Source organism: Strongylocentrotus purpuratus, unplaced genomic scaffold, assembly GCF_000002235.5.
Source record: "Strongylocentrotus purpuratus isolate Spur 01 unplaced genomic scaffold, Spur_5.0 spur5_scaffold_13, whole genome shotgun sequence".
NCBI classification, from domain to species: domain Eukaryota; kingdom Metazoa; phylum Echinodermata; class Echinoidea; order Camarodonta; family Strongylocentrotidae; genus Strongylocentrotus; species Strongylocentrotus purpuratus.
Genome location: NW_022145598.1, coordinates 30,178,795 through 30,206,294, shown reverse-complemented (window position 1 = coordinate 30,206,294; position 27,500 = coordinate 30,178,795). Strand labels below are relative to the sequence as shown.

The window sequence follows — 27,500 nt, the reverse complement described above, 5'->3', positions numbered from 1 at the left end:
GATTGATATAAGTATATCTCTGCAATGTTTAGTAATAGCAGGGCACTCTCCCTGGTAATAGTTAACAGTTATCATATATAACGCTCCTCAATCGAAAACATGAAGGGGGCGCTGTGCCACTTTCAATCATGGTCATCATTTTAATATCGTCATCATCGTATTCATGAACATAATCGTTTTTTGATTATCGGCAACACTTTCATGACCAGTATTCAAAAGAACTTATTTATGCTAGAAATATGAAAGGCATTGTTCTCAATTGCATCTCTCTCTCTCCTCTCTCTTGCTGTGTTTCCCTTCTCCCCTCATGTTCTGCCCCTCTCCTTTACTTGGTCTGTCTCTGCATCTCTCTCTCACTCTCTATCTCTCTTTCTCTCTCTACACTTTTATCCTCTCTCTCTCTCTCTCTCTTTCTCTTGCCTTGCCTTCTTCTTATTATATTGCTCTGTCTCCCTCTGTTCTACACAGTTGAAACTTGACTCATGGATATACCATAATGGAAGTAGTATTTTATAACGAAAGATGAAATCGTGAAAATGCGTTCTTCATTATGTTACACATGAGTATAATTACGTATCACCTAATTCGTCAAAGTGACGAATTAAAGTCTAGTTTTTTTTTCTTCTACAGACTGGGCTTGCGATTTCAAAAATGATACCTGTGGACTAATAATCAATGAAGGAAGCTGGATCAGCGGTGAGCAGGCAAATTATTGTAAGTATATTAACACAATTAGATTGCGTTAACTGTATAAGGTCATTGCCTATGTATTGTATTATAGAGAAATCGACTGCTACTAGAGGACTGGCTGTTTTTAAACGCTCAAGGGAAATTTGCCTCCGCTGCTATCACCCCGAGGCGCCCCTGGGTGGGTGGCGCGCCGAGGGGTGATATCAGCGGAGGAAAATTTCCCTTGAGCGTATAAAAACAGTCAGTCCTCGAGTATTAAAACAGTCGATATCCCTTTTATATGCCGAATCGAAACAAAACAAATTTATCAAGAATTCTTACCTTATCCTTTTATCTAGTGAAGATTGGTTAAAACATCACGAAAAATCTGATAATCTGTCTGTTTATCACCGCCCGAAAAATGACTGAAATTTGCGATAAGTTGAGAATCGCAGACAAAAAAGCACTGTATGATGTCCGCGCTCGCTCAAAGAACATTTTAACACGTAAACCAATAGGTATCGCAGCAAGATTTTACTATTTTCCCGGTAACTGGAATTTTGCCGGGATTTTACTCTTGGACTAATAAATGGTTTGGGCATTTTTCGTTTCTTTACGGGAATGGCTAAAATCACGACTGCAATTTCGACCAATCAGATGGCTGGATTTCTCAAGTAAGGTATATAAAATTGTATTACATACATCTTATATTTAACTTGATAGACCTATCAAGTTATGACAGGGACGTGGGCCTGTTTATCTTTCTTCTTCCACGGATATACTCAAATAGATATAGAAGCCCTAATTCAAAAGAGCAGCATATTTTTGTTCGCCCTTTTAAAAGCGTTTACTGGAGTAAACTCTAATTTTCAATGATTTTTACAGATACATTAAATATGTCATTACGTGCTTAGATTACACTCAAATCTTCACAAATGTAACATACACTTTCGCTCATATAGTTGGAATATTTTTGTTTTACCCAAATTTTTGGAATTATTTTAAAAATAATTTATTCCTAATAGATCTAGATAATAGTATACATTCTCAGATTATATTGAATAATAATTTTGCCAATGTGTGTTTTGCGTGACTGCTAAAGCATGTGTATGCTACTATGCTTATCAACTAGGGGACCTACGTCCTTAAGTCATAAATGACAGTAATGAGGATTAATGCCCCACAAAAGGGCACTCATATAGCACATCGACACGGTTTTGATCCTGGGGCCTCACAGTGACGAGGCCATTGCTTTGTCACTGAGCCATGACTGTACGCAGCGGGCCTAGGGTAGGGGGCAGTTTCCATAAATTTATTTTTAAAAAGAACATGCAATAAATGTTCAATAATTTATTGCATTTTACCCCAGTCCCCAACATAAACAAATTCTCTGTACGGCCATGCATTATGGCTCAAGGCATGGGCACGTGTATTTGCAGTGCTAATTACTTTGCTGAAACGTGGTAAAATTAAATGACACGGGAAAAAAGCAAGAGGAAGAAGAAAATTCGTCACTTGTTTTATTCATGAGTGGTTGGAGAATAAATTTCTTTCCATTAGAAGTCAAAGTATTTTTTATATTTCATAAAGTATGGAATTTATTTGGTATATTTCAGCTTTACGAAGTTTAATTTGTCTTGCATTGAAACGCTATAAGTATTTAACATCCTGTTGTGGTTCGCTGATTAGACGATTTTCTTTTGGTCATGTTGATATCGCTAAAGCCTGTCACCGGTACTCAAAAAAACTATATTACAGATATTAAGGCCATTAAACTGATGTTACTTTAATTATTTAATACATGTACCTGAGTGCCAGTATATTTTTGTCTTGAATTGTGGGCATTGGACGATCCAGAAGAGGGAAAGGTTGCGTGCGCTATCTTTGGGAGTACGCTATTATTTATTGATCCGTTACCGCATTATCAAACACGTATTAAAGGTTTTACACCTTCCACTTTTATAATTTAATACACTTTATTATTTGGGTAGGAACTAATGTAGCAATACACCATGTACACGTATTTAGCTCTAAGTGTACGTGCTACCTCATTATAGAAATCCCAGGTAAGCTCCGAGGGTCGGGGGTTCATCTCCTTTTTCTTTTTATTATACACATTATTTTGTTAATATATTTGTTTTGTTGTTTTTTTCTCCCTCTCTTAGATTATATTGAGGCAAATGAAAGTGGGTCCAGTTTCACAATTCTCCATGTTTTCACTTCAGAGGAGGGATCGCTCTCGTTTGGTCTTTACCAGGCATCTACACTTAGTGGAGGTGTCAGTGTGACAGTGTGCAAGAGCCAAGACCCTTCATCATTTAGCATCCTATTTGGACGTGTTGTATATGAATATATACAGTATTCTTGTAGCGGGATCCAAGATATTGAGGTGCTAAAATAGTTATTGGTTTCCTTTTACACAACATAACGACGTTTTTTGTACATGTGTTATCCATAGAGATGGGGGTTTCTTGCCATGATCAAAGAGGAGGGGGGGGGAGCAGTCAATAAAGCATTATTTTTGCACCAGGTATTATAAGGGATTTTGACACCCCCCCCCCCCCTTATTTCCTATTTAAACACATACACATTCACACAAAGAGTGCACATTCCTCCACCAATAAATAATTTGTGTTTTGTCAATATAAATTTGTATTGGTGTCCTTCTCACAGGTAAATCTATGTCTCATCAGGTGTGCGCACCCCCCTTTTTCTCTCTCTCTCTCTCTCTCTCTTCTCTCTCTCTCTTTATTTCTCCTCTTCTACCCTCTTCTCCTCTATTCTCTTAATTGGATAAGCAACGTTAAATCATAACTAATATGTCTTTATTTAATACTCCGTGTATACATTTATTTTGATTTTATTATTGCGACGTTGTACGACCTCTGTATTATTTACGCTTGAATGCTCTGTAAAATCTTCAAAATCGAGTTAAATTGTAAAAATAATTCATATTCAATTTGTAATAACATATCTTTAGTTGTATTTATTTCATTACTTTCATTTTGTACCCTTCCAACTATACATGTAATTTCAGGATTATTATCGTCATTTTTCATTACTGAAGTAAACGATAATGTCCCTCAAGGCAATACCAATACTTATCATATTATCGACCTCAGTATTAATGAGAGATCTTTTAAGACTACACTGTCATGACTGTCACAATGGTTTATTTAAGCTATTGCATTATAATTTGCACTTATTTCTTCCCCTTTTGTTAAGGTAAAATTCACCGAGTCAGGCTCACAATTTACAAGGATCCGCGTTTTTGATATCCAGCTGTATGAAAAACCTGGTCTCTCCACCGGTAACAAAGTTTTCACATGAAATGACGTAGTAGTAGTATTAGTCTTGTTATTATAATTATCATTATTCATATTTTTATTTTCATCATTTGTTTTTAAAAACATTGTTGTTGTTGTGGTGGGTGTTTTTTTATGCTGATGTTGCTGCTTCTGATGTCGCTGCTCTATATGTTGTTATTTTGTTGCTATTTTTATCATTATCGTCCTATTACTTCTCAAAATAATGTAGAACAAAGACAAAGTTGCATACAATTGGAAAATGAGCATTCTTATGTTTTGAGCATATTCAGTAGTATAACTATGAATTGAATTCCTTTTTAGGTATTAAGTGCATGTTTACTGAGGCATAATTACAATCCATGTCATGTCCTCCCCCCCCCCCCCCCCCCCTTCCTCGAACCTCTGAATGATTTTTTTTTTTTCCTGAACAAAAGTGGTAGTAAACACATTGCAGTAAAAATAGCAAGTACAAAACCCAAAGGAATCGCTGTCTTTTCAAAATCGCTACGCTAGAGTTACTATACAAATAGGCCATAATCAATAAATCCTCATTGCAAATCACTCTGAAACATCTCCCTTTGGGTTCAGCCTAACCGCAGGCGGAGGTCAGCCCTGCATGGTAGAGGGGATTTCATTCATAATGCCCTCTAGCGTTCTAAAGGGGAAAGTCTTGTTGTTGTTTAATAGTGGAATATGCACGCCGTGTATTACCGCTGGCCTGAAACACCAAGTAGGATTCCTGCCGACACATGTAATGATAAGTTTGAAGAACAGTTATCAATGTATCATTTCGTTCATTTTCTGACACAATTATTATGCATTTGTTCAAATTTATGTTGCTTCAACGAAGGGTTTGAAAAGGAAAGAAAAAAAAGACTTGGCATGCTCTCAAACTTTGCTGGATCCTGACCCATATTAAACATGGATTGAATAAATTGTTTGTGCACTGGAAAGCCAATATTGTTGCGCAAATTTTGACACCAAATTTATTTGGGCTCAAAAATAAAACTATGTATCAAAAATCAAGTTGTTTTCAAAGTTTTTATCTTTCAGATATTAACCATGATATTGCCAAAAAACAGAGCGCAAAAAAGTGATAAAATGAAGGAGATATCGTCGTTTGAAAATGTGCCTTCTCGGAGAGCTCTACGGCACAGGTCAAACCGGTCCGAGTACGCCGTATTAATAGAATAAACGTGATTTTGCACGCCTGCCGGTAGGCTGTGTTACGATTTGAATAAAAAATAAGTTGAACGTACGACTTTTTCCTTTGACGTCCCGATTCTTTAACTTTTCCTTTAGATTGTTGTATTAATCCGAGATCTGCATGTACCGCCATTTTTCGTTAACACTCAGTGTTCAATGTTTGGTAAGTTAGAATACCAATGGGCCATCAAACAGCAAGAATAATCACAAACCTAAAGGCCTTGTGTAAGTTAAGAGTAGCCTGACTACGTAAACATATTTTGTAGACCACCAAATGGAACTTCATTGAACGTCTGTACTTTAACTTTCTCTATAGATTATAACACGAATTTTATTGTTAGAATTATGATTAACAGCGCTGGCTTTCAAATTAATACGGCCTTTTTTTTTTCTAAGACGACCAGGGTATATCTTACTTCCTGAGTCATACACAATTTATATAATTGCATTCATGATTCTTTTCTGAACAGCGTCACCACCAAGAGTAAGCACGAATGCTACACCATTCCAAAGTACCATGCCCGGATCTGAACCAAAAGATGCATCAACTCAAGGCCCAGGTAAATACTATGATTAAATTCAGATGATTATATGACACGTAAATATCACGTTTATTGTGTGACGATTTATATATGTTTTTTGTAAACGTCTTAGCCTCTTGAAAGATGTGAAAAATTGTATACATATATTTATTTCCACGATAAATGATTTACATTTATAGCTTTAACATGTCATGTCTTAATTCCTATTATTTGTTCACATAATGTGCTGAACGGAAGGGTGGAAACAAATTGAAGACACTTTCATTAGCATTATTTGTTCGTCTTATTCATTCAATTCAAGTGCCGCATTATATTCATTGAATCTTTCAAATAAAGAGTTCTTATACGCCAATGTAAAATAATGTAGTGAATTAATTATTGAGTTGTTAACTACATCAATCATGTTAATATATAAAACAGTGCCACCCGGAACTACAACTCCAAACTCTGTTTCCAAGCAATCAACTGTTACCGGTTTCGTACCAAGCGCATCAACTTTGGGTGGGATATCAACTCAAAACCCAACAAACCCAACCAGTGTGGACCCTTCTGAGGGACAAGCGAGCAACGCACCAACTTCTCCGGGAACTGAGGGCCCAAATAATCCCAGAACCAATGACAAAGCATCAACCTTGACTCCTACCACGCCAACGGTTACACTACCAGCTGCAGAAGAGCTAGGAGGTTCGATTTCCTATTAATTTTCCGGATCTTTAACAACGTTTGGGGGTCAGAATCATCATAAAAGTCTTCGTCGTTTCGATTTCGTTTACTTGAAACCTGTTAAAAGGATCAGGATTTGTTCACATCTGTGACAACTTTTTTTGTAGAATTAACCTAATATCGTTGATGTGTACATTAAAGCTTTCTATGGTGATGGTTATATTTCAACGTATATATTATTAGGTAGAAAGTATTTCAAGTGTTATTTTTGAGATGTAGAACAAGAAGATACGTGACTTTTTATATTTTAATTTTCAATCTTATAGGAGGCTCCAACCCATCTTTAATTCCAGCATTGTCTTCGGCCATTGTGTTAATCCTGATCATCATGGTTATAATAGCTGTCTTTGTGCTTAGACGCAGGAGGTATGTAGTGTGCATAATTCAAATATAAGATAGGAAACATAGACATATAAAAAACAGTAGCCTATAATGACTAGTTCAACGGGTGAAAATAAAAAGTTTCACAATTGTACAACTCCTAAATCTAAAGAAATGTTCATAATTTACAAATCTCAAGTCCTGTCTGCAAAGATCTGAATTGTAACGAGTAGCAGCGATTTCGATGGTATGACAACCAAAATGTATTAATGTATTTATGTAGTTAGAATGTGGAACACATACCTCAGAAGTATGGGACACAAAGATGAGAGAAGGAAAATAAAAAGGAATGTTTCAAGAGATTTTTTTTTTAATAAACAAGACGAATTGAAAGGGAAAAAAGGGATATAAAAAGAGAAAGGCAGAGAAAAATCAAACAGGGAAAAAAGAGAGAACGTTGGTCTCGTTGGCTGTTGGTATTCGGAACGATTTAAAATGACAAGGAGGCATACGAGTCAGACACTGAAACGTAGCGATCAACATCCTATGAAACTGAACACGTCTATCTTTCTCTTCAGTCTCGTGGTCTTTAGAGTCACTTTTAAGGGGGTATTAGACCGATAGGCTAGAGATCCATATTTTCGGTCAAAGTAACTTTCGAGAAGGTGACAAGAAGACCAATGAGACTAATATTGTCGGTCTAGCTGGCTTTGGTATCCATGTATACGGTCTGCGATCGTAGATTGTCGATTAGTGACTTATCCAATGCAACATTTTCTTTAACAGGTTCCGAGACCCGAAGGTGACTGAGCCAGTGGATCAAGAGGACGACGACCCTAATTTGTACAACAACCCAGTCTACTGTTCTAAAGATGACGGTCTTCCTATTCCAGATCTTATCATCAGTACGAACTCCCACACCGGCAGTTTATCCCAAGCACGGCATCCGTCGACTTACATGGACAATCAATATGAAGAGTTTGAAGGCGATCGTCACCCTGTAACCAACGCAGATGGTTCTGCGTCACACCCGGATGCCCTTAGAGACACCACGGCAGAGAGTAACACGCTGAACTCAAATCCATATTATACACTCGAAGATCCATCCAATCAGGGTGGAAACACTAAGGCCCATGACGAAGGAGACTATCATACTTATGAACAAGCCCAAGGACCACAAACCTCAAAGAAGCCCGGCAGAATAAACAAGGGACAAACAGGAACCGATGACGTTTATCAGGAGTTGAACAATACGTCACTATCAATTGATCCATACTCTTCCCTTGCTAGTCCGAACAGCGGTTTGCCCAAGAAAGAACTGCATAATGGTGGGACACAGGGACAATCGGATGGTTCTGCTGTTCTCGACGATGAGGAGGAGTACAATGCGCTTACTTTCAATAAATCGTCAGATATCACGCGGGCGCTGAAGAAACCAATTTCTGGTGGTGAGAATGTGAACAATGGCTATGGTGTCCTTGACCTGCCAGAGCAGAAAGACTTTAAAGTATCTGTCAACCCTCCCCAACTTCACAACGACGATGTGTATAATACCCTTGAGGAGGGTCCACAAGAGCCAATGAACGGAAAACAACAAGCTACAGACCAATCTTCCGGATACCAAGCTCTTAAGCTTGGACAATCGAACATTCCAATATCTCACCGAGTTCTTAACCTCAAGATGGGATCTACAGACGATGGGTCCACTGGAGGATACCAAAGTCTTTCACCAGGCACCAGAGGTCCAGGACCTAAGGCAGGATCATACGAAGGGGATCAACCGGGTGATGAATCAGAATACCATAGCTACCAAGACCCGAGTCAAATGAACCAAGATGGATCTGCTCGCACACCTACAGAGCTACATGTCTTCTCAAGTGACAATTACAATATTCTCAATTCTGTAAAAGAAGTTGGAGATTACCATGGCTACCAAGACCCGAGTGAAATGAACCAGGATGGATCTGCTCGCACACCTACAGAGCAGGATGTCTTCTCAAGCAACAAGTACAATGTTCTCAATTCTGGAAAAGAAGTTGGAGATTACCATGTCTACCAAGCGACGGATGATACTGGTGTGGATGAAGTGAATTACGAAAATTTAGACTCCAAGATGAGTCGTGAGGATGAATATTCTGAGATAGATCAGAGCCAAAACCACGCGCCCTGGACAATAGATAATGCCACATTCGAACCGATATATAGCGATGAAGTGTACTCGGAATTTCAGTGAACTTAGGGCAGCCTTCAACTGGCTAAAACACTAGTGTATGATTAAACATGTAGAAGCGCTGTGATGACAAAGGTCATTGCCTCATTGTTAACACTGTATGATAAACAAGCGAGTGATGTATGTGCTACCACAATAATGTTCTTTTCGGGAAATACAAGCTTTGTAAATATAGCAGTAAACTAGGAGGTTTGAAATGTGCATTATATCGTAGGCCCTATTTCACGTAAATTATTCAGGACTAACGATTTACATGAAACAAAATATGTCCGGTGCGGAGTGTCCTTAAATATTTTCCTATACGTGCGAATATTGTCAGCTTATGTAATATCAAATGTGAAGGTGGATGTATGCGAGTGAGCGTGTGTGCTTGTGTATGCGTGATTGGATGTGTGTGTAGATGGTTTGTATGAGGGAAAATATGCAGAATCCTTTCTTTGTGAGAAAAATATTAATTCCGAGAAAAAATATTTAAGTAGAAGGTTTTTCATATGAGTGATACACTTTCCTGTGTTTTAATGGCAGACTCGTGTATGCACTAAGTAGCTTGTATTAGCATGTATCTGGTTCGGTCGTATTGTTTTTACATTTTTAAGTACCCTGATTATCTTTATTTCAAGGAATTAATTTACTATGCTGTACATAAATACAACGACATTCTCTTTGTATATAGGATTTTAATTATTTCAATTTGTCATTTGTAAGACAATTTACAACAAAGATCTTGAGGCGATGTTAATTCAGTGTTATAATTTCCAATACACCGCTGTTCATATGAGCCCATTGCTTACTGGAACCTGGTTGTCTCTGTGTTAAGTCTATGGGAATTACAGAATTCAGTAGTCAACGGGTTAATCGTTTTCTTTTCACCATTAGCATTGGATAAAGCCATTTCGCATTTGTGCTTTTATTTCAATGTAGGCAGTTTCATAGGTACGGGCAGGAGCGTCATGGGGTGCGGGTGTTGTGCCTGTAATCACGTAGCATGCACTGTCAAATTTGAAAATAATCTTACCATTTGTTTATTACCCATTTAATATAGCGAACTTGAAAATATGATCATTGTGGGGGAAATGCGAAGAAGAGTGACATCAATATGACGCGTTATTAACTAAATTGTTCGTTCCCTTAGGATCAGCAGCGATACAAATAATAAACTTTATTAAGAAATATAACCGGAAACATACGTGAGTGTATCTATTGTAATTGTGACGGGAGTAATGGTAATATTCGAAATGAAGTTCGTGAAATTGAATCTTTAATTCTGAATTTCAGCAATTCCATATCATAACTCGTTGTTATAATCGTTGTCATGTAATAAATAATCACTTTTGATCAGCTACTATATGAATATGAGTATAGTTGTGTTGTTGAAAATTCTTCACCTAAAGGAAAATTGTCATGAAACATACATTTTTTTTCTATTGACCTTTTACCCATATCTGAAAATAACAATCGAAGAACACCAACCGCAAGGACAGACCAGATCCTCCCACACCGTTAAAACACATCAGGAACTCTACTTTTGTGTAAAGAAGTATTCATAATCACACAATTTGTATGAAACGGAATCGTTTTAATATTTGCACATCGCAACAAGCAACCGATACGAGACTAAATCAACTCAATAATTTTGCCACGAAAGACTGGTGAACCATGGAACGAGGCTGAGGCCTAGGATGACGTCATTTTGATACCGTTTTCTAATTTAGTTTCACCTCGTTACTTTGAAACCCCTTCTATTGTGAATGCAAGTACAACATTTAATTTAAAAATCCTCTTAACTGATATATAACAAAATGTGCCTGTGTGTGTTTTGTGTGTGTGTGTGTGTGTGTGTTCGCATGTGTATATAAAGTACGCGTGCGGACGCCGTGTATGTATATCAAATGGATGAGGAAGAGAGTGCGTGTACATGTTTGTAACAAGTATATATTGTGTCATAAAATAACATCTGATTATTACATTTGGGAAATTATGTGGGGATGAGCGAGGGTGTATGTGTCCAATCTCGTTGGTGATGTTAAAATTGTCCTTATTTATATTTTTCTTATCATTATTAGTTTTATTATTATCATTATCATCATCATTATTATCGGCATCATCGTCATCATAATCACCATTATCATCAATTTACTACCTCAAATCTCAATTCTGCTGCTAGCAATTTGGTCAGTTGCAAATACTGGGCTACTATTTCAAATGAGGAAACTACCTTCAAAATACAAAACGATGGAGGTTAGCTGCGGTCATAACATTCCTGGTGACGTATTTTCCGGTTATAGTAAGTAAACTTCCTTTTTAAAAGGCTGTAATCAAGTGGGAACTATTAAGCAGGGTATCATATTCATATCACATGTAAATAACCTGATAGGTTGCAAATATTATGTTTATTGTTTGGCTGTTCGTGCAAATCTATTCTTTCTTTTTTCAGTCAAATTTCAAATAGATGTAAAATCATTTTTATTTCAAAAAGTGATCTAGAATAGCATTAATAGAAACCTTTGTATAACTCGATTTAATGCAAATGCGAGACCAATGCACGGACCTCGCTGACTCCCCTTTATGAAAATTGTATTTGTAACAAATTGAAAACTCTTTTCTCTCTTCCTGTATTGCATCCCTCTCTCTCTCTCTCGCTCTCTCTCTCTCTCTCTCTCTATTCATCTCTATCCCTCTCTCTCTCTCTCTCTCTCTCTCTATCTCTATCTCTCTCTATTTATCTCTCGCTGCGCTTTCTCTATTTCCAACATTTTCCAAGTGCATCTCTTTTCTCCCCATCCTTCTCTCCACGTTATGGTATCAACATGATACGCTTATGTAATTGTTGCTACTCTATTAAATCGTCCATTAATATTACGTAGGCCTATTTTTGAAGAAAAAAACTTTTTTTTATCATGTTTTATACTGGATATATCTTTAAATAAATAAACAAATATGTTGTAGATTTGTGAGCGGGGATTCAGATATTGTCAGCAAACTCAATAACCAAACTGAAATATGATACAAAAGGAAGGATTTGTAGCTCGTTAATGATACCATTTGGTTTCAATTTCAATGTTTTCATTCGAATAGATCCGGAACCTAACACTTTTATCACTCTTGTATGGTCGAGGATGCAAAGTGTTTAAACCACAGTCACTCATTCGCGGATATGCTTAGTTCAGATATCACTGATTTGAGACGGTCCGTCGACAAATGTTAACCGGGGGAGGGAGGTATGATGTGATATGATATGGATTAGACTGGTTGGGGAATGTAAAAATGCTGATATAAATTCCTGAAACAATCAACTGATTAATTATGTTGTAGAACTATCGGTTTTTGATAATTGATCCAACAAATGATTTTAGTGCCAATCCCCCCACCCCCCCCCCCCCCCAAACTCCCCACGCCGTACAAGTACAATGTACACCGCAGGATGAAGTCATATGTATATTTTCTGATCATGCGCGATTGAAGGCGAGGAAAGGCGTGTGTTTCGGACAGAGGAAGCTGTTTGATCAAGATAAGCCTATTATCCACCTATGAAATTTATCTAATATTTGTATCCTTGCATACCGGATTTGCAACGAGAAAGGATCATACCAATTTCCATCAACATCATCGCCTCAAAGTCAATATCAGCATTACACCGTGACCACAACTACGTGCATCAATACGATATCAAAACTTCCTGTGGAACTATTTTCCTGGAGAAAGGCATTGACACCGACACATTATTGCCATATTGGAATTGATTTTTAGTTACACTTTCAACTACCCTTTTGATCAAGGAGGCGAAATGGAAATTTACTATGCGATCTTTGTTTCGCTACTCTTATTATATTTTGCAAAGGCACAGCCTGAACGTAAGTATCGTGACTGTAGTTCTTATTATCTTTTAAAGATTGGTGTAAAAAGAATAGCAGTCTTGTATATACAAATCCCTCTTCTCTGTGGCTAGGATAATAATACGATGGGCCTTTTTCGAAATGTAACCTAATTTATAATTCAGTGCCTTGATACGAATTATTTCATTCACCTATTAGTATGACGAATAATTGTATTTTAATAGTCAGAATGTGAATTGCAAATATTATGTGTTTTTAGTTAGGGCAAGCCAAAATGCTTGTCCTACCTAGCAACAAGTAATGTATGCAATTTTAGTTCAGTCTATCGATATACATTTATTTGGAACATATGAATGAAATAATTTATATTACCGAGGCGCTTCACAAAGGCATGTAAATAAATTTGGTTAAATTACGAAAATGGCCTATTGGCATGAGTGGGGAGCAAAATGGCCAAACTATTGATTGGTCCGAGAGTGTGGAAAATAGGTTATCTTCACAAATATTAAGGGATACATTCATAAAGGACATTCGCATGAGCGAAACCTGCGTTGGTATTATGAAATACAGCTATTCTATTTTGATTTTAGATTATGTTCTCACAATGAAGCCGGTCGCTCTTCCACAGAGGCTCATTCAAAAGGGAAAGAAAAAGAAGAACAACAACTAATGGTAACGGAAAGTATACAATGTCAAGTTGATGATAATATCTAGACATTGACGAAAATTAGTCAGTATTATAGAACGTCCTGTTTGTCTCAGGCCTGACCCCATATACTTCAATGGAGCTATCAATTAGAATAATGCATTTCGCCATATATGGTGCATGATACTGACTATAATGTTTATAACAATTTAAAAAGGACGTGCATCAATCCTGTAATCTTAAAACGCAAAAACGTTAGGTCCGAGTTTAGATTTGAACCATTATCCCTTGGATTGAGAGTCAAAAGAATGAACCACTATACCTGTCATATATATTTTGTTTAAAGATGATGCAACCTTCATAATGTCAAGCATTTCCTAATAAAACCAAATAATTTCTCTAATTACAGCTTGGATTTGCACCTTCCAAGATGATGAGTGTGATATTTCCCAAAGCCTGGCAGACGATTCATATTGGTATATTCCAGACAACGGTAGGTGACTAACTGCAAATTATATGAATGTATTTGTCATATTTATGTTTTGCCTCAATTATTATTTTCAAGTGTTGAAATTTAATTGTTTGAATTTTCTTTTTGTAAAAATCTTTTCATTTCAACCACTGACTTCGATGAAATTATAATATGTCTTTCAGTCAATCTATAAATCACCCTTAATTAACGATAAATGACATTTAACTGGCTCAAACAATTTTTGTTTCAATTTAACTAAGTGACAAACTGCAGTACTCGATTGGGTCTTACTTATTTGTAAGTTTTTAATATAGTAATATATTGCCTACTGGAAACGGGTCATTCATGTATTAAATCTATGGAAATTTGTGAGATTCATTATTCAACGGGCTCAACCGGCTTTCTTACTCCATCATGACGTTTTGATGGGCTATACCAAGAAATGCAGAGAGCAAAGCCTGTTTTGTATTGGTTGATAATTTCTCAGCTTTTTCACGGCATCCAACATTTGCTGATGCTACCCAGAATAAATAGTTGTCAAGTGTTGATTTCCCACCCTTTCACGTGGTGGCTTTATCTCACTTAAGAGTAAATTATTGTTTCATTTGTGTCGTTCAATAACTGAAAGAAGAGACCATGAGATATTCTCATGTATGGAAATACCCTGAAATATGTTGACGTATCTCTTTGGGGATATTTTTTGTCCAACAACCAACTTTTAATAGTTCTCAACTTGTTAATTCCAGCCAGCACAAATACATTTTCTGGTCAAGTTTAAAAATTCGAGTATATTATATCTTCAAATTTTGGAAAGTTCGTTTAATAGAAGAAATCATGATCTGTTTTCTTGAAAATATACTCTATTTTTTTAATTTGGGGTGACCGTTTCCAACCATTCGGTGTTATCTATTTGAAGTGAATCAAATTAAATATTTATGTTTTGGTTAAGTGTGGTAGACCTAATCAACCCCCCACCCCCACTCCCCAAAGTAACACAAAGAATGACCAAGTCCGTGATGTTGATTAACAATTTGCATCTCTCACTTCACAGATGGAAACCGTTACTACAGACCAGCTATTAACCAAGCAAGTGGTATATATTACGGTTCTGGAACATTTGCCACCTTCTTTCTTCCACCTGCATCGTATCCGAGTTCTGGACGTGGTATACTGTCATTCCGTTTCTTCTTCAACACCGTCGACCAGCCTCGTTATCAAGGATATATTAACGTCACAACGTGTGAGGATGGGGATCCAGTACTAATATGTTACAAAGTCTCCTGGTATTCCATAGAAATCCCGTTCGCCTGTGGGTCTAATACTGTGAAGGTATGTGTAATGTGATCGCAAAGATTTTCAAGAAACAAGTCAGGGAAAATGCCTGTAAAAATCATGCTCGGATCAAGGAACTTGTTAATGACTTGTCCTTGTTCTCACATGCAAAAAACAACCCAGGTTGATTCTGTGGAACGTCTTTGCGATCGTCCTGATTTTATTTCAAGGAAAATAAAATACACAGGGGTGACTATGGCTACATGATCGCCTTCTGCTTTGTGTGATGACGATTTTTAAAACTACAAATAATAATAATAATAATAATAGCTAGTTCTTATATAGCGCTTTTCAGGACCGGGGGCCCTCTCAAAGCTCTTTACAGATGTATATATTATTACCCCGGTCATAGGATTCAGGCTTACCCGCACACAATGTGTGCACATTCTCCACTCCCTGGGGAGCATTCCAGCCAGGCGTCTTTTTTACAAGCGCACACTTGCTAATCTAACCACATTAGATTTCGCATCCTACAGGGTACCCATTTAACACCTGGGTGGAGAGTGGCAAATGTAGATCAATGTCTTGCCAAAGGACATTAGTGCCGCGGTGGGACTTGAACCGCGAACCTTGTGATCCACAGTCCGGTGACATATCCACACTGGTCTGCGGCTACATTATCGTCTATTGCTTGGTGGAAACATTTCAATATATTCTGCATAATCCCATGTGCAGTCCCGTAAGGCTTTTTCAATATGTTTAGAAATAAACCAAAGGCTTATAACGACAACACCTATTGCAGCATCATTCACACTCTCTACCCTCTTTTTTTTTTTTTTCTTCTTCTTCTTTTTTTTTACATTCATATTTATTGGTTTTAATGTAAAGTGTATACGTTTAGTTTAATGCAGTGCATAATTAGAAGGAAAAAGATAATTACACGCTTAATGCATAATTAATATGAACTAGGTAGACAAGACATAAGAAGGCCGCAGTGTAAATGAGTTAAACTGATTTACTGGTTATTAAACTATCTGCTTTCGAATAAGGTCGAAATTTCGATGCAGCATTTTGTGTAAAAATTTTGCTCATGGAACCATTATTTTTTCATTTTCATGTAAAATTATATTAAACCCTTTACCATCTATTCCATGACTTTATATAGATTTCTTTCACCGCTTTCCGAGGATATTCTCGAACCAACATCGGAGTTGATGATATCAAAGTAACGGAAATACTAACTACAACAGCAGGTAATACATACCATATATACGGGATATGGCTAAGACGGTTACGATGCATTTTTGCCCACCAGGACAACACAAAGTCTTGGGAAATTTTGAAGATTGGGTGGATATGATAGATTTGGATGCCCCTGTTGATGTATTATAAGCACTAGAAAATTAGCCTCTAAAACACTTCTGCTTTCGAGAAAAATGTTGATAAATTTCAAATAGCGGCTACGGCCGTACAATGGTAGCTGCGACCATGAAAATCAGATTTAATATTCGTGATATATAATTTCCAAACAGGAATAGCTAATCGGTGTTTAATTTTCTTGGAAATATGAACCCTGTTCCTTTTCCGGTACTTCATACCAACGTTTACTCTCCGAACTATAAATCTTACCTTCTTGAAATTTTGAACCTTCGAAAATTATTTACTTAAAAAATAAACGACATATAGATCCGTCATGGCCGTACACTACACAGTTATAAACGTTCGTTACCCCAAAAAATAATTTCCTATCAAGGAAAAAACTGAAATAATCAGCCGTTGTTGACGAAATTCGAATTTCAGACTAAAAAAAGGGAAACTAGGACAACCATACAACAAAATTAAACATGTTTCTTGTCATACATAATGTACATTTTATTTATTAAAACATCAGAATTGATTGTCATCTCTAGATTCACATTTGTTCGTAAAGTTTCCATGCATAGTGAGAACGATGACACTGTCTGCCAATGTGGAGAGGAGCAGACGTGTCGTCCAAATAGTGAATTTTCACATAAATTGTGTCTCTTTGTATCTTGCATGTGTACATAGAAGTCGTGACCTCTGCAACTCCACAGGTAACAAGGGGCCAGACCTTGAAACCCACCATCACACCTTTACTCACATCTTCTTCAATTCCAATATATACTGATGCTACGACGAGATATAACATGTCTACAGGCAGTATACTTGAAAATGCAGGGAAAGGTATTTCAATATTCATTTCCATATTCAAGTACTTTCATTATTTTGTAAGCCTAGACACATATCGATGCTTATTCGACAATGGCAGATTAGTGCAATAAATACCGATAATATTTTATCATTTAATTCGATTAGATTCAAGATGATTTCATTAGTTCAATCATATGGAAACAAGGATCCTATGAAACGAACAAAAGAGAAATTAAGGAGAAATTAAATAATGTGTGTATGAGCTCTAGTATAATGTTGTTATTCAATTTACTAATATAGGAATTTTAGTATACTTTCGTGATCTCGAGCGAATGTCTACAAACAAGTACCGTAAAACACTGTGCCGCATGTGGAAACCATTTATGAAACTTTCTGTTTCGACATGCGAATGTTTACAAACAGATACTTGAGGTAGGAGATGTCAATTTTGAATGGTTCTAGAACGACCGAAACCGAACGAAATATTTTCTTTTGTATTCAATCTATCATGCAGGTAGCATAAGATCTGATCGCGTGATTCTCCCTGTTGTATCTTCAATCTGTATTGTACTTCTTATTTGCTTGATTGTGACTGGCTACGTCTTCTGGAGGAAAAGGTAATATTACATTATTTTGCAATAAAAATATTCTGACATTGATGGCAGTTGTAACTCAAACGATATTTTGTGATGCTCTTTACGTATATATTTTTTTTTATTGTTTTCCTTTGGCTACTTTATATTCTGGTGTTTTTAATCGATATGCATCGAAACCACTAATTTTAAGTAATAATGATAGTGCCTTCGTATGCAGTACTCGTATCGGTCTTGCTGTGACAATTTACACATGGGTGGAATGTAGCAAATGTCTTGCCAAAGAATAGAAGTGCCCGACTGTCATTCGAACTCCGTGCCATCTGATCCATGGTCAAGAGCTAACATCATATAGACGACATCACATCCACACCCCCTCTCCAACAACATTGCTTTGAAATTGTATTCAGGGCTATTCATTCTTATTTCGATTACCAATCTTACCATCATGCATGTCACAAGACCAACATCAATACGATTTATTTATACTATTTGAATTGCTTCAACAGATACAGACCAACTCCTATCAAGGAAAAAGACTCAGATGACAACGGAGACAAGTTGTACACTAATCCAGTATACTCCTCATACGATAACGCACATTCCCAACCGGATCTTCTTGTCGGCACCCCTACTGGTCACCTCTCTCAAGAGACGCAACAGGCTCAAGAAACTATCGACGCATACGAAGAATTCGAAGGAGACCATAACCCACAGTCAGGCAGGCAGGGTAACACCGAATGCGACGGGGATAACCCAACAGACATCAAAGACAAAAATCTACCTGTGCACGCTGTTCTTTACGATGACGAAGAGTACAACGCGATTGACTTCAATCGCGACAAATTTCCCAAAACAACCCGAAACTGTACCAAATCTCAAACCTACAAACCGAGCCTTCCTGAAAACTCAAGCGAAACGGTCACGGATGATACATTTGATTATGGTGTCCTCGAAAGTCCAGGAGTACTAGGGAATGGTAAATACAGCTCTAAAACCAAGGTCATTGAAGATCCTAAGAGGTCAACCGCGAATTCCAAAGCTCCACGTTATGAGAACTCTGAACCTGGAGTTCCGAGCGCAGCAGATCAAATGGAAGAAGGACCAGAATATTACAGCTACCAAGATTCTTTACCAGTTCGCCCCGAGGACGAGTCCTCCACTGAACATGCACGAAGTGCTGCTGAGGCGCCACGTGAGGTCGATTTTGAACCTATATATAGCGATGAAGTTTATGGTGAATTTTAGTAGTACGCAGTTATTGTATATGAATATATATTAAATTCAGCTGCTAACCCTACAAATGTGTACAGAGTAACAACGCATTTTAGACAATTTAGAGTATAATATAATAGTAGGTTCTTGTATAGCGCTCGTGTCTGTCAGACTTGACACTCCTAGCGCTCCAGAATTGTAGAAGGTAAATTAGTGAATCTTGTAGATAACATATGCAATAACATATGCAATATAAATGAAAGTGTGATCATTTTCGTCAGTTCTGAGGGGGTTTGGGTGGTTTTTTGAAAAGTGTCGTGAATTTGGCAAGAAATCTTTCACCTCATACTACTTTGCGCGTATTAGTGCATGTTATTTTTCGTTCCGTTTCTTCTTCTTTTTCGTCTTTTGCGTCGTACATCATTAATAGCATTCGATTTCTTAGAAAGAAGATAATGCGTTGTTCGCGTTAACTATTTACTACGAATGTGTTGAAGAGAAGGTGGTGGCCCACATTGTCTCATTGCACGCATAGTTCACAAAGTCGTTGAAACACCTTTGGAAGAAGTACTATTTGCGTATGAGGAAAAAATTGATTTGTCCCTATTTATGTTTCTTCAGAATTCGACATAATTATTCAAGTTTACATTTAGACAAATTCAACAAAGTCTCTATTTCAACCAGGCCACCTTTTATTCTTGAGTTACAAAAACAAACAAAACGAAATTTGTGCAAGAGCTATGAGTGATCTAGTTGTTAACTTTATTTATATAGTACCTCCTGTTACTGCCTGGTACATTGCATGTATTGTATATACATTGGTTACAGATGTTTAAAAACAAAAATCATATTTAACTTTAAAAATAACTTCATTAAACCAAATCAAGTTCTTTCATTTAAAATAATGTCTTGACTATTAGAAAAGGGGACGTGGGCATTTGCAGTAACACGCTAACAGTGCTCCATCATTAATGGTATACTGTTTGAATAATTAGTAAATAGAAAAGTGTGAGCTAGCATACAAATGTAATCTATCTATACAATTATAATTGCTTCTTAATATAGTGGGTTTGAATGTGTGTTTCATTATTTCAACAATGATGTGTAATCGTCCATGACCTAGCATCGTTTATCCATTCATGAATGAACCTGCATTCAATCAGCAGATGCATGAGATTTACTGTATTATTACCAACGCTCCTTCTCTCCCCTTTCCTTTTCTTCTCTACAGGTCACTCTTATTTTTATAAAGTTTTATTTATATCGTTGTATCTAAGTTGAGGGGTGCGGGCACGTCAAGCTACTTTGCTTATTTCTGTAGCCCTCCGGCATCTAATTTATGTTAATTATGCATTCAATATATTTGTTTAATTTCGTTTATTATCTGTATAAAATTATATACATTTGAAATAATGTATCAAACCATATTATGCTCATGAAAATGTATGATGAAAAAGAAAAAAAAAGATGCAGAAACCAATAAATCAAATCAAATCAAATCAAATCAAATTATAATGTGCCACATGTGAGGGTTCTAGGCCTGTTATTGATAAAAAGTGCAAGTATAAAAAAAACGTTACTGAATGCTGGGTAGTGTAGCGAAACATATTTACCATGAACCGTGATGCATACTTATACTGTATACTTGCACGTATGAATTTAACAACGGATGCGTGCAGTAAGACCTGCACAATGCTCTTGAGAATTTATACGGAGGGGGGGGGGGCACGGTTCACGAAATAGATGGTGACTGCTTGTTTTTCGGGTCAAGGTTAACTCTTTATGCGCCACTTAAAAAACCCCCCTGTGCCACATTCTTTTAGGGTCACACATTTCGAGGGAATCTTTATTGACTCTGCTGAATCAAGAGGCTATAACTCTTCACTGGATGATCATGATGAAAAATATTGTGCAGCAAAGTTGTAGACCGGAAAACGTGCTTTTCGATGAACCGTCATTTGTTATATTTTGAATTATCATTTTTATAATAATCATAATTATATAATGTTTAATTTTTCTTATTTACGGCAGTTTTTTATCCCTCTAGAATTTCTTATTTAGCAATGATAAGACATCTTCAAATCGAATCTATTAGAAAGGTGGACTTCTTACCTTTCTTTACATACCTTGCTCAAGTATTCTAACAATTCAGAAGGTTAGTATTTAGGTTGTTGAAGAAAAGAAGTTCAATAGGGAGAGACTTGAAAGTACCCCGCTCAGCCACCCTTGACAATGGGCTAATCTGCCCATTGAAATCCCTATTACCCCAGGTTATTGTCAATGTCCGGTTTAGCGGGGCATGAAAAGGGACGTCGTGGGGATGTTTTTCTTTGTTGTGCCATGATAAGTCAATAAGAAATAAGAGAATGTTATTGATTTTGCCCACTGGTATGAGCATGTAAAAATGGTATAGGCATAATATATTATATGTGATATACATGACATAATCAGCATCTTATTGAAATGTCTCATTATGAATGTTCACCGCATCTGTTCTCTCACCTTCTTTACCCCTCAATAAAATTGATTTCAAGTACATTTATCACAGCCATAGATATACAAAGAAAGAATGAATCAATCTTAAAATATAAACTATATTGCATTGTTTTCCATTTACTTTATTGTGAGAGAGCTTATTATCAGAAATGATTGACGAGTGGAGTATGCAATGAATAAAATATGGAGAACGGACGTGAGAGACATTATGAGAGAGAAATAGTGATATGAAATGAAAGGACTTTACTGTGAATAAAGATTATAAGAGAAAGAGATAAAGATGACGGCAAGACAGGATACATATTGATACGAAAATAACAATAATAATGAGATAGAGATGACGGAAAGAAAGAGAGTAAACACTGATAGCATAAGAATGAATAAAGATAATAAGAGAAAGATATAGAGATGACGGCAAGACATAGGGTACATATAGATAGGAAAATGATAATAATAATAAGATAGAGATGACGGAAAGAAAGAGAGTAAACACTGATAGCATAAGAATGAATAAAGATAATAAGAGAAAGATATAGAGATGACGGCAAGACATAGGGTACATATAGATAGGAAAATGATAATAATAAAAAGATAGAGATGACGGAAAGAAAGAGAGTAAACACTGATAGCACAAGAATGAATAAAGATAATAAGAGAAATATATAGAGATGACGGCAAGACATAGGATACATATTGATAGGAAAATAATAATAATAATAAGATAGAGATGACGGCAAGAAAGAGAGTAAACACTGATAGCATAAGAATGAATAAAGATAATAAGAGAAAGATATACAGATAACGGCAAGACATAGGGTACATATAGATAGGAAAATGATAATAATAATAAGATAGAGATGACGGCAAGAAAGAGAGTAAACACTGATAGCATAAGAATGAATAAAGATAATAAGAGAAAGATATAGAGATGACGGCAAGACATAGGGTACATAATTATAGATAGGAAAATGATAATAATAATAATAAGATAGAGATGACGGAAAGAAAGAGAGTAAACACTGATAGCATAAGAATGAATAAAGATAATAAGAGAAAGATATAGAGATGACGGCAAGACATAGGGTACATATAGATAGGAAAATGATAATAATAATGAGATAGAGATGACGGCAAGAAAGAGAGTATTACACTCATAGCATAATAATGAATAAAGATAATAAGAAAAAGATATACAGATGACGGCAAGACATAGGGTACATATAGATAGGAAAATGATAATAATAATAAGATAGAGATGACGGAAAGAAAGAGAGTAAACACTGATAGCATAAGAATGAATAAAGATAATAAAAGAAAGATATAAAGATGACGGCAAGACAGGATACATCTTTCTTTCATTAGTTTTATTCATTCTTATTCTATCACTGTCTACTCTCTTTCTTGCTGTCATCTCTAGCTCTTTCATTAATTTTTATTCATTCTTATTCTATCAGTCTACTCTCTTTCTTGCTGTCATCTCTATCTCTTTCTTTCATTATTTTTATTCATTCTTATTCTATCACTGTCTACTCTCTTTCTTGCTGTCATCTCTATCTCCTTCTTTCATTTTTTTTATTCATTCTTATTCTATCAGTCTACTCTCTTTCTTGCTGTCATCTCTAGCTCTTTCATTAATTTTTATTCATTCTTATTCTATCAGTCTACTCTCAGGGAACACTTTTATCACTAGAGTCTTCGTCACTGCTCGATTCGTCGGAATCAGAGTCCATGCTCCATGCTTCCATAGTAACAAGATCTCGAGCCTCCTCTACACTAAACACACGTTGACGTTTTCCAGCAGGTGCCATCGTAACATCAGTAAAAAAAATCCAAAGAAAACCGCTAAATACACGGTAATTTCGAATGTAACACTATGAAGAAAAACAGTTTACCGGAAAGTGTGCGATGTATACAATGTAAACAATAGTAAACGCAACGCGTGGCTACACACTGCGAGCGGTATTATGAATGTCTAATTGACTCGTATACATCTGTGCAAAAATGCGAAGTTGGCACGCCTACGTCCGTGCAAATCGGCGAACAAAGCAAACAAAGAGTTAAAAACTATAGCTCCTCGGTAATATCTCGATACTGATCATTTAACTGCTGGTAATAATACAAAGAAAAAAAATATGTTGACAACTTTCAGAAGAACTCGAGATTCCCCTCTGACCTTGGGCAATGACTCTCAACTAATTATGAAAATATTGTACAATTTAGCTTTTGGGTTTCGATACCATTTTTTTGTTTAAATAAAGCCTACAAATTATATTAACATTACAATCAGCTTCAAGACATTGTTTCTTTGTCTCCTTTGTATTTAAGCAGTTGCGAAAGTTGTTTTTTCTTCGAAAATGAAGTTGTATTTCTTCGATAAATTGCCCATTATATCTGTAATGGATATATGGAAATACGGTTTAAAGGTACTATGTCCAATTTGCAGGCCAAAAAATGAAAAAGTTAAATTCCTACAGCATTTGAAAGATAATACTAATTTAGAACTTCCCTTAAAAGGTGAGGCTTAAAAATGTCTTCAAGTGGGAAAACAACGACTATCAGTTGTCAAATCGACTTTAGGGCTATAGAGCCCGAAAGTAATAGTCTTGATTTTCAGACAATTGTACCGAATGGTCATACGTTTTATGCTACGCAAAGATTCAATCAGTTTAATCTTGGCCATCACAAGAAGTGGGTTATTGATGTAGACAAATGCTCATGTACCATTTACAACTCTTTTCATGTATGTTATTACCAAAGAAGAAAAAGCCAGTCAGTCACTCAATAGTGTCTGACAGTGAAGTCTAGCAAGTAAACGGGTTTCCTTGCATAATTTGAATATGAGGACACTGCTAACGTTTAAATTTCACAGATAGGACATACATGACATATGCATAATTCCTGCAAAGTTCTACAGCATTTGAGGTTGGCTGCAAAAGGGACATAGTACCTTTAATGGGGAACTGGTGCAATATCATCAGCATTGCGAGAGAAAATTGTTTAGAGTAATTGTTAAAACCACACTCCGGTGTTTCGGAAGTGGCTGTTTTTCTAGTTTCCGTTTAACTAGATATGGATCCGCTTTAAATGCAAACCTACGTGACCGTGGAAACATAGGGTAGTTTTAAAGTACTTTTAACAGAATATAGTATCACTCTTATCAACCTATTCTTATTTTTGTCTTTTTTTCCCATTTCATTTACCTAAAAGTTTTCGCTCTCCGTTTAGCCAAATTATAATAAGGCAGTATCTTTCCTCAAAAAAGTTAAGTTTTTGACTTTCCAGTTTTCTCTTGAAATCTTTAACAGGTTTTGTATTGTTCTAGTCGCCACCAAGAACAGTGTACTAAACAAACAAAGGGAGATCCCATACAGATGCTACCAGTAGGAACATTGCCAAATTTCTTTCTCTATCATCAATTCTTTGTATGCGTTCGATAATAATTGTATTTATTTCCTTGTTCACCAACCGAATAATTATTATCCTTATTACTATTACTATTATCATTATTACTATTATCATTATTATCATTATCATTATTATCCTCAATATTATTACTGTGATTATTATGAATGTTATTATGACTTTAATCATCATCATCATTATGAATACTATTATCAATAATATCGTATCCTACCCCTTACTCCCTCGCCAATTTCCCATAGGAAAAGTACCCATCCACCCCCCCCCCCCTTCCTTCCCTCAGGACAGTTAGGCCTACCTCCAAGGGTATAGCAACGGTCCCTACTTTTTCAAGTAGCCCCGAAGTGCCCCATTTCCAATTATTAAAAGTGTGATGAATGCCTTTGCTTCCTGTGATTCTTACTGTCACTTACAACATGTGCCCCAAAGTTCTGTGAAGTGTCATCTACAAAGCTCTAAAGAATAAGAGAGGCTTCAAGTATGACAATATATAATTTAATAAAGTATATTATACAGCATTTATTTTTGTTTCCGTATCGACTTAAGGGGATCATCTCACTTATGTAGCATGGATGTAACCTTACAGGTCTTGTTGATGCTTCAATAGAGAAATAGACTGTGTTTAATACACCATCCACTCTGGTTACTTCCTAGTTCCTAATTACTATTTGAGTGGCCTCAAAGCGACCTTTAAATAGATCCATTGAATATTATTGCTGAGCAAGTTATGAGAACATTTAAAGTGACTCGGTAACATTGCCTCCGATTCTGAAACAAAATCCTGGATTTAGCACATGCTGCAATCATAATTATAAACATTTAGTCAGTCAGGAATGCCATGACTTTTACAAGGCGATCGCCTGTCTGATTATTAAGATATTTATGATTGGAAATCGGTTATCATAACACTGCATTGGGGAAAATGAGAAGTGTAAAACCGTTCAATCAAAGAATTTTATTTTTTTGAGGCACTTCATGATCATTTAAAAGCGCCATTTTGTTAGGGCTTCAATATTACACCAAATCATAAACACTGATAACACGTAGGGTCATGCATCTCAGATTTATCGTTGTTTAACGATGCTTTTAAGGTTTAATGTATGAAAATATATATAAATGTACTCTTGTATCTAGAGAGATAGAGAGAAAGAGGGATAGAGAGAAAGAGAGTAACCGAGTATTTCTTCATTAAATTTTCATTTCAGAGGATTTGGGAATTCGTCATAAAATATATTTGACGTGACAAGATACCGGAAAATGTGAATATGCCACTTCAATCTATGCCTAAAGTTGTGGAGGCTAATGCCTAAATATGGTAATTTCTGAATTTTCAGGTAAGGAAATAGTTTCAGAGGCCCAACCCACCACTTATGCATACTTACAAAATGGACCATCGTTCTAGGGATGGTGCATCACTTTCAAAATACACAATCCCGTTTAGTACGTTATCATGAATAATCTTCTTCGATATTGGTTCCTTGTTCAATGTTTCCTATTCCTACATGTTAGAATATGGTAACGGATGATCATGATTTTGCTTCTATTCAGTTATGATGTACGATAGTTTAAAAAAGAACTACCGGTAAGCTATTTAAGAACAGATTATTAGCCGTATATATGGCTTAAATGGGTTTTATTTTCAACCTTGTATATTTAGTTTCCAAAAGTGTGATTTTTTGTTTCCGTTAGTTTCCCCATCCCCTCATTTTGACAGACTCTTCGCCCCATTCTTGTTTTTGAATAATTATTAAAAGCAATGACATTTGATTTCATGTTTCTACATGTGTTCTGAACCACGACTTAATTTATCAAAAGTCCCTCCCGTGGAATGGGGAACCCTAACGCCGTTCATCGTTCTATCCTGGGGATAATTATCCTAAGGGTAATTATATCGTTTAGGGAGTACACAGTTAAAATTTTTGTGAACAAGTTGTTTAAAAGTTTAAACAACTCTTGATTAACGGGTGACCTGATCTAAGAGTTGTTTAAAATGTTAAGCAACTCGAGTTGTTTAAAGTTTAAACACTTAGTTGATCAACATTTTGAACAACTTGTTTAAAATCACAATTTAAACAACCGGTGTTGTTTAAAGACGGTTGTTTAAAACGGAGCTGTTGTTCAGTGGGGATTGTTTACACCAACTGGGTTGTTTAAAGAAAGTTGTTTAAAAAGGAGCTGTTGTTCAGTGGGGGTTGTTTACACCAACTGGGTTGTTTAAAGAAAATTGTTTAAAAAGGAGCTGTTGTTCAGTGGGGGTTGTTTACACCAACTGGGTTGTTTAAAGAAAGTTGTTTAAAAAGGAGCTGTTGTTCAGTGGGGATTGTTTACAACAACTGGGTTGTTTAAAGAAAGTTGTTTAAAAAGGAGCTGTTGTTCAGTGGG

General features: G+C 36.2%; 2 protein-coding genes across 2 annotated transcripts; both read left to right on the top strand.

Annotated features, from left to right (window-relative positions):
* The first annotated feature begins 3,900 nt into the window (after positions 1-3,900).
* Positions 3,901-9,801, top strand: LOC105446884. The gene is made up of 4 exons (XM_030983321.1): positions 3,901-3,979; positions 5,654-5,743; positions 6,715-6,814; positions 7,556-9,801. Exons 2-4 carry the CDS (start codon positions 5,701-5,703, stop codon positions 9,000-9,002), a joined length of 1,590 nt encoding a protein of 529 aa, XP_030839181.1. The 5' UTR covers positions 3,901-3,979; positions 5,654-5,700; the 3' UTR covers positions 9,003-9,801.
* A 7,589-nt stretch (positions 9,802-17,390) lies between these two features.
* Positions 17,391-20,345, top strand: LOC105446875. The gene is made up of 3 exons (XM_030983690.1): positions 17,391-17,427; positions 17,909-18,011; positions 18,497-20,345. Exons 1-3 carry the CDS (start codon positions 17,391-17,393, stop codon positions 19,233-19,235), a joined length of 879 nt encoding a protein of 292 aa, XP_030839550.1. The 3' UTR covers positions 19,236-20,345.
* Positions 20,346-27,500: the final 7,155 nt, after the last annotated feature.

Coding starts and splice junctions, on each gene's coding strand:
- LOC105446875 (XM_030983690.1), top strand. CDS start 17,391: ATGTCTACAGGCAGTATACTTGAAAATGCAGGGAAAG. Junction 17,428..17,908: donor ACTTGAAAATGCAGGGAAAG/GTATTTCAATAT, acceptor TCTATCATGCAG/GTAGCATAAGATCTGATCGC. Junction 18,012..18,496: donor TACGTCTTCTGGAGGAAAAG/GTAATATTACAT, acceptor TTGCTTCAACAG/ATACAGACCAACTCCTATCA.
- LOC105446884 (XM_030983321.1), top strand. CDS start 5,701: ATGCCCGGATCTGAACCAAAAGATGCATCAACTCAAGGCCCAG. Junction 5,744..6,714: donor TGCATCAACTCAAGGCCCAG/GTAAATACTATG, acceptor TCAATCTTATAG/GAGGCTCCAACCCATCTTTA. Junction 6,815..7,555: donor TTTGTGCTTAGACGCAGGAG/GTATGTAGTGTG, acceptor TTTCTTTAACAG/GTTCCGAGACCCGAAGGTGA.